This window comes from Pogona vitticeps, chromosome 3 (assembly GCF_051106095.1).
Source record: "Pogona vitticeps strain Pit_001003342236 chromosome 3, PviZW2.1, whole genome shotgun sequence".
Taxonomy (NCBI): domain Eukaryota; kingdom Metazoa; phylum Chordata; class Lepidosauria; order Squamata; family Agamidae; genus Pogona; species Pogona vitticeps.
In genome coordinates, this window is record NC_135785.1 from 251,135,038 (window position 1) to 251,149,810 (window position 14,773).

The 14,773-nt window shown below is 41.6% G+C and overlaps 1 protein-coding gene and 1 non-coding gene across 2 annotated transcripts in view; both read left to right on the forward strand.

Moving 5' to 3' along the window:
- MAML2 (mastermind like transcriptional coactivator 2) overlaps positions 1 to 14,773 on the forward strand; it is a 191,116-nt gene that overhangs the window by 138,849 nt on the left and 37,494 nt on the right. The window contains exon 2 of the mRNA XM_072993611.2: positions 9,397 to 10,854. Coding sequence (XP_072849712.2) covers positions 9,397 to 10,854 — 1,458 coding nt within the window. The remainder of the gene's footprint in view (positions 1 to 9,396; positions 10,855 to 14,773) is intronic.
- LOC140706282 (U6atac minor spliceosomal RNA) lies at positions 350 to 474 on the forward strand. The gene has a single exon (XR_012085922.2). It is a non-coding gene; the product is annotated as a U6atac minor spliceosomal RNA (small nuclear RNA).

Consider the following 14,773-nt stretch of genomic DNA (forward strand, 5'->3'; position numbering starts at 1 on the left):
ATTTTGACCTTTTCACATGTCCACCACATATGATAGTAAGTTCCTACATTTTTTTCTACACTTCCAACATATATTGCTGTTACCCTCTGACATTTTTGCTAATCTTACAGGTGTATAGTGCCATCTGTAAAACATTTTGAGTATGTTTTCTCTTAGATTTGCTGGTTTCAAGATCTTATAGTTTTCTTTCCACATCTTAGTCCAATTATCAAGGTCTACATTGTACCCAAAATTTACTTTCCTATTCTCAAGGAGCCCTGTGTTTCTTCCAGCTTCGAAGCCAGGGAAATCATAGAGGTGATAGATGACTCAGGATGCATTTTTCCATTGGGAATGTGTCTCTCACCCCGTGTCTGAAAGGAGAGATGTTTAGCAGTCCTCTTGACAAGGGTGGAAGAGGCCCTTATGGCTAGTACAACATGCATATGGTTAAGGTATCGCTGCTTACCTTGAGGCATCTAACCATGGCTTTTAACTACTGGATATCTCAGTGGTTTAGGCATCTGGTTGAGGACCCAGAGGTTAGGAGCTGAATTCCCCGCTGTGCCTCCATGATAGGGGCGGGACTTGATGATCCACAGCTCCCTTCCAGCTCTGCAGTTCTAAGACAATGATGATGATTATAAGCAGAACTCCCTTACGAAGTAAGATATATCCAGCTCTGCAGTTCTAAGATTATCTAAAATAATCTAAGATTATTTTTCGTTTTCTCTGAAAGCTGGAATTGAGGATGGGGTTAGGGTTAAGGTTCACCTTCTCTTTAATCTTTGGCTAATCACCTTCCACTGTAAATACAAGCACTGACAGGATCAACAATCATCCACTGCAGTTAATAAATTTAAAAAAAAAAAACAAAACCAGACAGGTATCAGAATTAAAAAGACAGGGGCAAAGAAAGAGTATGTGTTATAATAGGTGGGAAGGAAAGCGTAGGGGATGATTGGTTCTTACAGGGTTAAGGAAATTGGAAGCAGACTAAAATCAGCAGTCTGAGACTATAATTGGGGAGAGTGTATATTCCAGAAGCATGGGATTTGAAGGTGGCCCACAAATCTTTTAAGTGTGGGCAATGTGTGTCTCTGCAGATTTTGTTGGGTGGCAATTCAGCTAATGCTGGGAGTTCTTAGATTTTAGACTCTTAGAACTGCAGAGCTCGAAAAGATCTTACGGAAGCGACTCTATGGAGTTGCACCATCACAACAAGGAAGGAGTACAAGACACTCAACATCTATTAAGAATGATTGCAGACATAAACAACCTTCAGTTGTAGCCCGTTACGCTCAGAAAGACTGCCCTACCACCTATATGTACTTAAAATTTAGCTGGGAATGATACTGAAGTCCTGTTTAGCTTGTGGCAAAGAGACTTGTAGCACCTTAAACATAGAAATGTTTTATTTTGTATAGTCTTTCATGGCTTGCTGCCCTCTTCGTGCAACTGATGAAACGACATGTGGTCCGTAAAATCTTATGCCCAATAAAACATGCTTGTCTTTAGGGCTCCACAACCTTCTTCATTGTTTTTGCAACAACAGACTAAAATAGCCATCTAACCTCAAAATATTGAGCTTGTACTACTTATTTCTAAATTTTCATCTCTGGATAGGATAGAAAATACACAGATTTAATGCAGATGGCTGTTAACCTTTGCTCTCTTTTTAGCTGATCCATTTATTCTTTTTTGACAAGGGCCGAAACTCTGTTATGTAATTATGCTTACGTAACTTGACATTGTACAGGCCATCACAAATTTTGCACCAAGACAGAAATCTTAACCAGGATCAATGTTGCAGACCCAGCTGCATGGCCAATTTCTATACAGTCAGTTGCATGGTCAGTACAAGATCTGTTGTGCAACAATTTGCATGGTCAATTGCATGGGTCATTACATGATTCATTGTGCAAATAGATGTGTGAACCGCCTGGCTGTAACATAATGTGAACCTCCAGAGCAGTAACTTAAGCTATGTCAAGTGCAATAGGATTTCAGCCAATATGGGAGGAACATCATCGTTTCCTCCTGCTGGGGCTACATGAATTGGGAGTGTGCTCTAGAAAACATGTGACTCATTCTGTAGCTACATGGAGAAACTATAGCTTGCTTGTTGTTACTGACCATTATACTAAACTACACCAGCTTTTGAACAGGAATTGAAAAGTTACTTTGTTGGCTGCTGAAATTTGAACCAAGAGTACCCATTTCATATCTCCCAACGCTTGTTGCAAAACAGAGAACTTGCTTCACAAATCTGTACATTCACGAGATTTTCATGGTGTTCTGGGAAAATAAAATACACTACCTGTGTCTTTGGAAAGAAACAGGCAGCAAAAAAAAATTCATACCATTGAAAAACTGACTCAAATATGGTCAATAAGGAGAAATGGATACAAAAATGTGTACATTACGAGAAAAGGATGCCAAAGTATGCACATTGAAAGAAATTGGCTTTTTTTTCCTTCCAAGAAGGAAGGAAAAACAGGCTCGCAACTTAACATGAAAAAAGTTAGGAAGAATACAGGTGAGTTTTTGAGAAATTTAATAAAATTGAGATGGAGAGCTATCCAAATCCTTTTTTCCCCCAAAGCACTCCACCATCTCTCATAGAACCCTATCTGACAGATGGGATTACACCACTCCACAGAATTCTTGCAACAGCAGACTATGTATATGAAGATGCAGGGAGTTGTATGCATCCATTGATCAAACAGGAGAGCTACCACCATTCCGTGGGGTGGGCCATGCCAGAACCTTGGATTGAAAGCAGTTAGTTGCCAGGCTGTGGCTGAGTAATTTCCCTTAATTTAAATCTGCCACAGAGGATGTTGAAAAGGCGGAACGAATGGCAGCAGGCACATTTTTTGAGGATTACGAGCTTCCTATGCATGACTTTGTATGTGTGTGTGTGTGTGTGTTAATATTTTAAGCTGACTTCTAAAACCGGTAAACAATGTGCTGCTCGTGCTGGTGGATGGTGTCGGATGACCTCTTTTACATGCCTGATTATCCCGTCAACATGTATAATGCCTTTGATATTTCTTTCTCTTTGGGATTGGATCTGTTAAGCAGTTACAATTTCGCTTCTGCTAGGCTTGCATTACTCTCGGCTCCGAATCCCCTGGTAATATATGTTGACATTAATTTCTGTAGATTTAGCAATGAAGGATTGTTAATTTATTCATGGTTGAAAGAGATCTGAAATGGGGGGGGGGAAATGGTCTCTAGGACAAATGGGGGTGGGGGGGAAATACACATCTTGTATGTCACAGAAGGCTGATCTTTCATGCCTGTTTGTTTCGCGCAGAATAATGAATGCCCCTTCCTGATTAACAGTTTTGACCTATTTAAAGATGCACGGCTCTTCTGTATCCTCTGTTTTGCGTCTTGAACAATGTGAACCACACATAACATTTTACAACCCATCCGCTGCAGCATTTGTCTTATCGTTATTGTACGCCCGCAATGGGAATGTAAGCAACAATGAAAGATTTCCATGGGTCTGCGTTGCAGAGATTATACAGATGAACCTATTGTGTCTGCAATTTAAACCTACCAAAAAAAAGCCCTGGCCATGTTAATTTAACCTAATACATAAAGACAAAGCTGTGCTGGATATTCCAGCATGGGTCATTAAAGGATCAAAATTACATTTATATTTACAAAGAGTATCCTCTCTGTATTTTTTATTCATGGTTTAGAAGGCTGTGTTTTGGAAGGGGGTAGTAAATCTGTGGATTATATATTCACCATCTTTTTAGGAAGCTGGCCCAGTCTTCTCATGCATAGTGGATTCACTACACACACACACACACACACACACACACACACACACACACACACACCATGCTGGTTCAAAGGATTTTCAAAAACATTGGTTCACAGGCTAACAAATAACATGTTACCAATTTGGTTTTCTTTTTTTCTGAAACAAAGTTATCTTTCTGCTAAAGACAACTGGGAAATTAACTTCTAGTTTGTCTAGACCGGTGGTTCTCAACCTTGGGTAACCCAAGTGTTCTTGGACTGCAGTTCCCAGAAATCTTCATTGCCAGCTGTGCTGGTGAAGTTTCTGGGAGTTGCAATCCAAAATCACCTGGGTTGATCTTGGACTGCAAGAGAACCACTGGTTTATAGGAAGTTAAGATGCCGAATGGAAGGACAGATCCTGAAGCTGAGGCTCTAATACTTTGGCCATATCATGAGAAGAGAAGACTCCTTGGAAAAGACCCTGATGTTGGGAAAGTGTGAAGGCAAGAGGAGAAGGGGATGACAGAGGATGAGATGGTTGGACAATGTCATCGAAGCGACCAACATGAATTAGACCCAACTCCGGGAGGCAGTGGAAGACCGGAGGGCCTGGCGTGCTCTGGTCCACAGGGTCATGAAGAGTCGGACACGACTAAACAACAACAAGAAGATGCAAAAGACACATGAAGTGATCTAGAAACACAGAATAGAAAGCTATAGAATGGTCCTTTCCATCTCTACAGAATGGAAAGAACCTTCAGTGAAATATAAGACTTGTCTAGTCCAGCATCCTCTTTTCTGCAGTGGCCAAGCAAATATCTCCTGGGAAGCCCACAAGCACATTAGCACTAGTCCACTGCTCCAGAGAGGTATGCCAGTTCAGAAAGTGGCACATGGCCATCATGACTAGTACCCACTGATTGGGTATGAAAATTGGCCAAACCCTTTTGTATTGACCATCACTCTATCCTGAAATCTCCCACCATCTAACTCTTGTTAGATGTCCCAACTAGGGATAACAACAAAAATTTAAAAATGGAGAAAAGTGTCTACCTTCATCATGTCTCTTTTTCACACTTCTTTCTACACTAAAATGGCCAGTAACTATACCCAGACGTTCAAGAGCAGGGTTAGGCACAAAATCACAACATCTCTCTTAAAAATCAGCTACCTGTTTCAACCACTCCTCTCAGTCTATGCTGCTAAAAGTGGCCACTGTGAGGAAAGCAAAAAAAGGCATTGACAAGGAATCAGGTCATTTTAGTGGTGGCCCCCAGTCTTTGGACTAAGGTGCCATGTGAGATATGCCAGGCGTCTTTCCTCCTTATGTTCAGGAAATCGGTGGAAACAGAATTATTCAAAGCTGCCTTCAACAGATGATTTTCCTGAGTGCTGTTAATTTTAATGTTAATTTTATTCCCCACCTCTTTTTGTATGAATTTCAGTCCTGTACTGATAATCATCATATTGTTGGATTTATTTTGCTACGTGGGGTTTTCTGGGATTTACATTTTAACTTGTAAACCACCCAGAGTAGTGCTTGCACTAATGGATTGCTATATAAATCAAAGAAATAAAATATTTTTTAAAAAAATAAAGTATAACAGAATCTGCTTTAGATTAATGGATCATTTTTCAGGAGATAAGCAAGAGCTTCTGATTTCCTATTATTTAACATCAGATATAATATTAAAATACTTTATTTCCTCCTAAACTAGACAAACAGAAGCCCTAACCTGTCTGTTTGTATTTGTGCATGCAGTAAGAAGGTTCTCTGTCACTGCTATAGTGGATAATTTGCTCCATTCCCTGACAGACAATTTCACATCTGTTTTCTCCATTTTATGATACAGTGGGGTCTCGACTTACGAACGACCCGACTTGCGAACAATTCGAGTTACGAACCTGCCCTATAGGGAAAGTAAGGACTCGACATGCGAACTTCCCTCGAGTTACGAACAGGGGAAAAAGTCCCCCCTCCCTCCCCTTAGAGGCTTCTGGAGGGGGGAAAAGGGTCAGAAACTTAAAAATAAATACTGTACTGTTAAATAAAGTCACTTATCACTTGGTAGCCCCCAAACCACAGGAAAAAGAGCAGGAAAGAGCTAAAAGCCGACACTCAGAAAGAGCCTGGCAGCCATTTTGTGGTTTTCCCCACTCCTCTCCCCGCCTAACAGCTGATCGGCTGGCTCTGAGCAGGCTTCCGGAGGCTTGCTCAGCACCTAAAAAGCCTGCCTGAGTGCCTTTGTGCTGAAAAAATCAGCACAACATGCTTTAAAAGATTATTTAAAATTGGCTTCGTTTTTTAAAAAAAGAGTTCTAAAGTGCTGCCTTTAGTGTTCCCTGCCTTCCCTGAACCTAAGGGGGGAAAAGAAAGAAAATATCCCCCTCTAGTGGCAGAAGGCAGAATAGCAGCTTCCCATTAGTTTCTATGGACAGAAAAGAGCAGATACGGATTAAATGGTTTTCAATGCATTCCTATGGGAAATGCAGATTCGACTTAAGAACTTTTCGACTTGAGAACCACCTTCCAATACGGATTAAGTTCTTAAGTTGAGACCCCACTGTAATACTTGTGTGCCATCAAGTTCATTTTAACTTATGGCAACCCTTTCCAGAAATTTCCAGGTAGAGAATGCTCAGAAGTGGTTCCTTTCTTCTGGTGGCATTCTATGACTGTGCAACTTGCCCAGGGTCACACAGGCTGGTTCTTCTGGAATGCACAGTAGGGAGCTGAACTCTCAACCTCTGGCTCGTCACTGCACTATCCAACCCACTCGTTTATACCAGTTCTTGTTACACCTTTTGGCTCTGTTAAAAATAGTTCTAGTAAAACTGTAGTCTACCCACTTTCTAAAGTGTGGGTGTAATTTGTAACAAGGAACTTAATTACCTGTAACAGTTATTTCTTGGGTAATAAGCAATGTACCAGGTAGTTATGCTGCAATATAAGGAACATAGCAAGTTGGGACAAAGTTACTTTTCAAGGGCAACAAGTAACATTTTCTACTTGATTAATCTGGGTAACTCCCAGAGCCTGCAGAGTGTTTTTTGTGTTTGCATAGTGTCCAAATTCGGTGAAAATCCACCCAGACATTTTTCATGACATAGTAACAAATGGACAGAGAGAAATAAACATACTCATATTTAAAGGTTACCAGGAGAGTTATAACCAGAAATAGGAGCAGAAGGAGAATCCTGAAGTTTGAATATGCCAATCCCAGGGCATAGCTAAAGGAAGGTGGTTTGTTTTTCTTGGTGTCTTTGTTATCCACTTTACTTTCTCCCAAATGAAAATAATCACATCCTTTTATATACAACCTTGAGCTTTTACAGGTCAGCTAGCATCTGAGAGATACAGTAGTGCAAAAGAAGGTCTCATGATCACAGTCTCAGGAATTGTGGTTGATAAAGATATTTGTTTTCACTTCTTCCAAGCCCCTGGGATCTGGAAACGCTACTGATCCGTCCTCCCTATCGCCCTGCAAAAAATAAAAAATATAAAAAACCCACAACTTCAATAGTAAATTAATGAAGTAAACACCGTGAGGAGCAAAATGTGCTGCCAGGATATGACTTTTGTTGTTGCCTAGAGACTTCCTTCTTTCACAAGAAGTATTTGGGGCTTGGAGACTCATTTTGGTTTAGCACAAGGAGGGAGAGAGAGATCTTTGGGAAACGAATCAAATGTAGTTTTCCCAGTTTACACAAAGGAAGGCACATTTTAGAAGAAATGAACAAAGCAGCAAGTTATTATAAATCTCTGAATGACCCCATTCTCTTAAGTGCCCTCGACATCTTCACTTCATGGTCTTCAGATACACAATGGCCATAAAAATCTATTATACATAGATTTTGCTGGGTAAATTACATCTGATTCATCTCCCAATGATTTTTCCCTGCTTGTCCTAATCTGGAATCAGTCCCTAAGTCTCAAATACTTTTTGTGTGTGTGAAAGAAGGAAGTCTTTGTGAAAAAAAGGAAGTTTCCATTTCCTATACACCCCTTTGTGACATCTCAGTTCATCTGAAAGTGCCCTATTGCATCTACCCCAGTTTCCTTCCCGTTTTTCTATCACATGGAAATAGTTTACAGCTCTGCCTTCAGTGTCTTTAAGAAATTCACATCCATCAAAGTGCTGGTTTTAATCCAAAAAGACCTAAGTTGCTCGGGCCCAAGTTATCTCAAAAACAGTGTCTGCCTTTATGAAACTGTCCAAAGGTGCATTTGGTGAGGAAACAGGAGAGGGCCTTTTCCGTTGCTGCTCCCAGACTCTGGAACTCCCTCCCACAGGAGGCCAGGTTAGTTCCATCTTTGCTTTCCTTCTGCGAGCAGGCAAAGACCTTTCTTTTCAGGCAAGTTTTTCCTTAATGACTGACTAGAAAACAAGAAATGGGATGGTTTATATTTTGTTGCTTCTAAATTTGTTATTCACAATGCTTTTGCCTAACATTTTTAATATAATGTTATTAATTCTTCTTTAATATTTGAATGATTTACTGTTTTAATGTTCTATTTTTAATGGTGTAATCCATCTCAGGGGAAGCAATCCTGGAAAAGGAGATAATGTGATGTTTGTGTGTGATGTGGCTTTAAAGTAGGGTTTTAAGTTTTGAGGGCCAAATTCTAGCTTTTTCCGTTTACTGCAGAAGGCCCAGGAATAGCCAAAAATGTCAATTTTTCAAAAAAAAAAAAAAAAAAACAGGAAATGTCTCTAGATGGACATATCTAAGGTATGAAGAAGTCTTGGGGGACCCACTCAAGGCTGAGGAGCTCCAGTGTTTTCCAAAAACCAATATAAGCCATTTTAATCATCATTCTGATTTTTTAAAAACTTTGGGGCTTGGGGAAGCCCCTGGGGATTGCAAAAGTGTCCCTCAGAAGGGTGGGGGGGGCTCATGTCTTCCCTGGGCCTTTCCTTTCTCACCCACCCAACTTTGAAATTTAAGCGTTCATCTTCATTCATCCCTGCTAACATCAGGACCGCAAAGATTTTTTTTATACAGGGTTGCTGATCTTCTCTTTAAAATTATTTTTGTTATTCTTTTTCTGATTTTTTTACAGTGTTTTTAAATTTTTTTAAAAAAAGTTAATAGGATTTAAAAATATTTGTGTTGTCAATTTGTCATTTGCCTCCACCACCATTTTATAAGGCTCTTCGGGGCCCTGGATTGAGAGAAAGGCAGAACAGAAATAAAAGAAAATATCTAAATGAGTGAAGATCCTGGGTTGCTCCAAATCACATGATGGTCCCAACTCCCTATACCCACAGTCTCTCTCCCTGGTCTGTTTCCTTTCCTCCTCTCTTTTTGGCAAACTGATCTTAGGCACATCCTGTCATTTGGACCAAGGCAGAGAATAGAGCACCACCATCATGCTCCATGAGCCTTCTTATTTGCACCAATCCAGCGCCTAAAGGCAAGAGGAAAAAAACTCCCCCTTTCCGACCCTTGCCTGCCCTGCCTCTGTGACATCATCACAAGGTCCAATCCCTGGTTTCAGATTTTGTCCCTGACATCTCAGAGAATAGGATGCTGGTGGCTTACCAAATTTATCCAGCGGTCTACAGTAGAACAGACGGGCTATTTCGTTAATTATAGTGATTTTTTTTTTAAAAAATGCCTGCTAATGAGTCCTTTTGTTTCTTTCAGCTCCAAGGTTCCTTGAAAAGAAAACTGGTGGTTAATCTGTCACCATCCAATAACAAGAGGCTGAATGGCATTGCCGACAACTCCCTTCTTGACATTAAGAGGCTCCGTGTTGGTGATAATAACCTTTCTATGGGACGAGGACACTGTGGTAGCAATTGCCAAAATCAATCCATGTTGGGATCCTTGTCAGCTAGTCAAATTCCTCAAAGGAAGGTCAGCAGCCCAACAAATAACACCCACTCCAATGGAAACGGGATGTTTAACATGGCTCTAAAAGAGGTGAAGAAAGAGCCAGGAGAAACGCTCTCGTGCAGTAAACATTTGGATGACCAGGTATCCCAAGGTAATCCTTTTCCTAATCGATATAGGGAAGACACAGGAGAACAATTAATGGATCCAGAACTTCAGGAACTGTTCAATGAGCTGACCAATATTTCTGTGCCACCCATGAGTGACCTTGAACTGGAAAATATGATAAATGCCACCATCAAGCAAGATGAACCATTTAACATTGACCTTGGACAGCAGATCCAGAGAGCGCCCCCTGCCAGATCGTCGTCGTCACTGCAGGTGGACAAAATGGTGATCAAGCAAGAGTATTCGCCAGCTCTGAATCAAACCTCCATTGGGTCTCCCCAAATGAGGCCGTCCTCCACGGGTCCCGTTTTCACCATGTCGACGGCTGCCATGTCCACCTCCTCACCCATTCCGTCAGCGCCTCCGACACCTCCCTCCCAAGCCTCTTCCATTCCCAACCGGCCTTTGGCCAACTGGCAAGAGGTTTCTCATGCCCAGCAACTGAAGCAGATAGCAGCCAACCGACAGCAGCATGCGCTGATGCAATGCCAGCAAAACCAAGCCCCCTCTGCCTGGCCTGCCTTGTCCTCTGCAGAGCCTTCTGCTGGATCATTTGCTCAGGAGAAAATTTCCAGCCCTTCATTCCAGCAGCAGCAACAGCAGTTCAGCCCACAAAGTTCTACCATGTCCGGAGTCCCGTTAAATGGGAATCCACCCAAAGGGATGAATAACTACATCTACCGATCCAGTGCCATGTCCCAGGGAACCTCCCTAAACACCATGATGCAACAACAAAAGCCTCTTGACCTTGGCAGGGGATATATAGGCAACAGCCAGCTGCCGATGGAGGAACCTCAAAACAACATCAAGCCTTTGTTTCATTTCAACTCGGAGCAAACCGCTCAGCAGATGCCTCCCGTTCTGAGCTCTCAAAACAAGGCTTCCCTTCTGCACTACGCGCAACAGCAGCCTAGCGCTGTAGCTGTGCAGCAGCAGCAGCAACAACAACAACATGCACAGCAGCAGCAGCAACCTGCTCAGCCCCTGCAAAGGCCACCAAGCATGCCCTTAGCTTTGCAGCAAAAGATCATGATCCAGAAGATGCTGCAAAATCAGCCTGTTTCGGGACTGCAGTACCCTGTTCCTTCGCAGCATCAACTGGTAAGGTTGTTTCCTAGCATAGAAATAGTTCAATATATTCTTAAAGGCTTTCACGGCCAGGATCTGATGGTTGTTGTAGGTTTCTCAGGCTGTTTTCAGAAAAAAAAACCAAACGGCCGAAAAATTTACAACAACCGTAGAAGTAGTTTGTTGGGAAATAAGAGAGCTGTTGGCTATCTCCCATAGGACAGAATTGGACAATAATGATTCACTCTTTAGTGATGATGAGGGGAGAGCATTTTCTTAGACATTAAGGCATGTTTCACTTAATTTCAAGTGGACCAAGCTCCCTCTGCTGAGGTTGTGGCTCCTTCTGTTTGTTGTGATGAGTTTCCATAAGAGGAGCCCAATTTTGACCAGTGCTTCAAAATATGAGAAACTGTTTGATTGTTTGTTTGGAGTCTTGTAGTGTAGTAGTTAAACTACAGTGCTGCAGTCAAGACTCTGCTCGTGACTTGAATTTGACAGGCTCAGGTAGCTGGCTCGAGATTGACTCAGCCTTCCAGAAACGAAGTGGAGCTAGGAACTTTCTGGGTAGGAGGGTCTATAACATCATCTGCCAGAAAGCATAAGAAATGTATAGTTCACCAGGTATTTCTGTGTGGTAACATCATCCCACTCTCTACTTTCTGATGAATGTCTTGCTCCAGCACCATCTGAAGGCAAGGCTGTGTATCCTCTGTGCTGGCCATGAAATATTGCATTAGAGTGTAATGGGGTTTTATTTTGTTTGTAAAAGAAATGTTGAGTTAATTCGATAAACGTCTGTGACTCCTCTTCTTTGGCAGACACTGGCATGTAGCAATGGCATTCTGTATAATTTATTATCTGTTTGTGAGATGCTAGTCTGAGTTCAGCAGATTCACAAGAAAGTTACGTAAACGTTTTCCGGCAAAAGGATTTCTTGTTTTAAAGAAAAGACAATCCTCTGGTTTGTTGTGTGGAATACATTGAAGCCATGCTTTCTGAAAACAATTTGGTTACCTTGTATTGGATTTAAGATGCCAGATTCTGGAATACAGAAGAAGGGATGCCTGGCATACCATAGATGCACAGAATGTCATCCCCCCCCATTGTCTTTCATACATTTTTTAAAATATATATATATATACTGCTTTCACAGACTGCATCCCACAAGTGTCTCAGCAAACAGTATATTTGCTGAACCCTATTCAGCCACGATGATGCTCTTACAAGAATCTGTCAGTACAAGAGGAGACAATGGAGTCTTCTCATAAATGTTCCTAGTCTGGGATGTTATACGAGAAATAATTGTTTATGTTAAAAGCACCACTCACTCTTGCTCCGGTTTTCCTTTTAAATTGCTACCAAGAAAGTTCACTGCAAGGAGGCCAAAGTGGTAAAATTATGACCAACCAGGGAACAGAAATGGTGATCGCACAAACTTTCAGCAACCCTTGCAGACATTCTGGATTAATGTCCTAGGACTTGCATCATGGAGGGCTACAGTCTGACCTCCTATGTTATTTAAATTAGGATCACACACACACACCCATGGCATGTTAATGCATAGGCATCCAGTTGGTGGATATTTACTGATTATCAGTAGCACACTACAAATAATTTTATTTGGGGCACCCCTGTTTTTGAGTTGGCTTACAGATCGCTGAATCCTGCTGTCAGCAGAATATATTGGTGCCCTCCTGGACACCAATAACATTGTTTACATTGGGACAAAAGCTACACGTAGCTGAGATTTTTGAATTCTAAAATCTTGGCTCTCTTTTTTTCTGGTTGTATTTTTTTTTACATCTAAACATGTAATAAAGAAATGTTTAAATACACAGTACTTCCCACTACCAGGACCATTTGGGTATAGTCACCTGTACCATTTATCCTAGGGCAGCCGCATCTCCCTACCAGAATTGTATTGGTGCTTGCACTGGGCTTCATCCCTTCCCCTTTATTAATACAAAACTGAGAAAGCAAACCTGTGCTGCTTATATACTGCCCCTTAGTGCTTAAAGCACTCTCTGGTCAGTTTACGATTTAATTCTGTAGTAGGCTACACATTGTCCCCCACCCCATAGCAAGCGGTGTATTCAATTTACCAATCTTGGAAGGATGAAAGGCTGAGTCAACCTTGAGTTGGCTACTTAAACCTGTTAGGATCAAACTTGGGTCGTAAGCAAAACTTATAGACTGGTTGTTCCTATGCGCTGTCCCATTTATGCCATGAATGAAGGTCTTCCGAGTTGTAATTTGATACACTACCAACTCTAGCCACTATACTAGACTGGCTGCCTTTGAGATATACAGATTGAGGAGATGGAACAAGAGCAGGGGTGTTCTCTTGCAACTGATGCACAGCATTGTCGATTGTGGAAGATCTCTTTTCTCAGGTTTCGCTAGGTCAAAGTTTCATTTCGAGTGGTGGAATGAGAGTTGTATGAAATGTTTGGTTTCTTTCCCATAATTTCTGTGTCACATATGGATCTGCACCTTTGCACTGTGATGTCTTGAAACCTTCTACGTAAAGAGGGTTTTGGCTCTAGCATGTGTGAGCTCCCTTCCTTAGTTCTGTTTGATAAAGGTAAAGGTAAAGGTTCCCCTTGACAATTTTTGTCCAGTCATGTTTGACTCTGGGGGCAGTGCTCATCCCCGTTTCCAAACCATAGAGCCAGCTTTTTTTGTCCCAAGACAATCTTCCGTGGTCACATGGCCAGTGCGACTTAGACACGGAACGCTGTTACCTTCCCACCGAGGTGGTCCCTATTTATCTACTTGTATTTGCATGCTTTCGAACCGCTAGGTTGGCGGGAGCTGGGACAAGCGACGGGAGCTCACTCCATCACATGGATTCGATCTTACAACTGCTGGTCTTCTGACCCTGCAGCACAGGCTTCTGCGGTTTAGCCCGCAGCGCCACCACGTCCCTTGTTTGATAAAGGTAGTATTTTATTTTCCTTTTATGCACAATTTTCAGCAAGTCTCAGTCTTGTACAATCCCCTTTGCTTCCCACTTTGTTTGTACACAAGGTGATTAATTTCTTTCATTTGCTGCTTGTAACAAACCATGGTTTCCTGTATGATTTGCATCTGGGAAACAGTGGTTTGTATAAACTATATAATGAGATAATAAACTAGGACAATAAATATCTATAATGCCATTGCATGTATGGTGACATTTGGGGATAGGGCTTTTGCTCGTCCCCCCTCACACACACACACACACCGAAATAACTTTATACAAGTTCAGTCCTGAAAAAAGCTAAAATATATTTTGGGACACCGCTTTATCTTATACCCCTGGTAAAATAATTATTTCTCTTTGTTAAGAGTAAGAGTCATTTCTCTGTTTCCCATGAGGACTGTGTGCTGGTCCTGGGAGAGAGTGCTGGCATTAGCAAACTTCATGACTGCTTTTAGATACTCCATATAATCAATCCCCAAAAGAGTCTTTTAAGGAGAACTTCTTGGGAAACAAGGGAGTGAAAAAGTCATTTTTCTTTCTCCCCCACTTTTTCGGGGGAGGGGTGGCTGTCATATTCTGTGTTTTCTCTGTATTGGACAGACCCTATGAAAAGTTTATCCTTTCCCAGATTTCTCTGTGCTCAGTGGAGTGTGCACAAATGGTGGATACTTTGCAAAAACTGTAGGTGTTTTTACATACCCTAATCCAGGATGTTTGAATTTAGCTTGAAAATAAGGTACATGCTTCCTTTGGAAGCTTTGTTTTATGGGGCTATTTTATTTTAGTTTGATGACATGGCAGCAAATTATTAGGGTACAAATATCTGGAGCTAACATGCAGCCCATGACACACATGGAGTCCATTCCCATTTTAAGAGCTGCTGAATAGCTCACTGGCTTAGGCATCTGACTGCAAAGTCTGAGGTTGGGAGTTCAGTTCCCCACTGTGCCTCCTCGATAATCCATAGGGTCCCTTCCTGCTCTG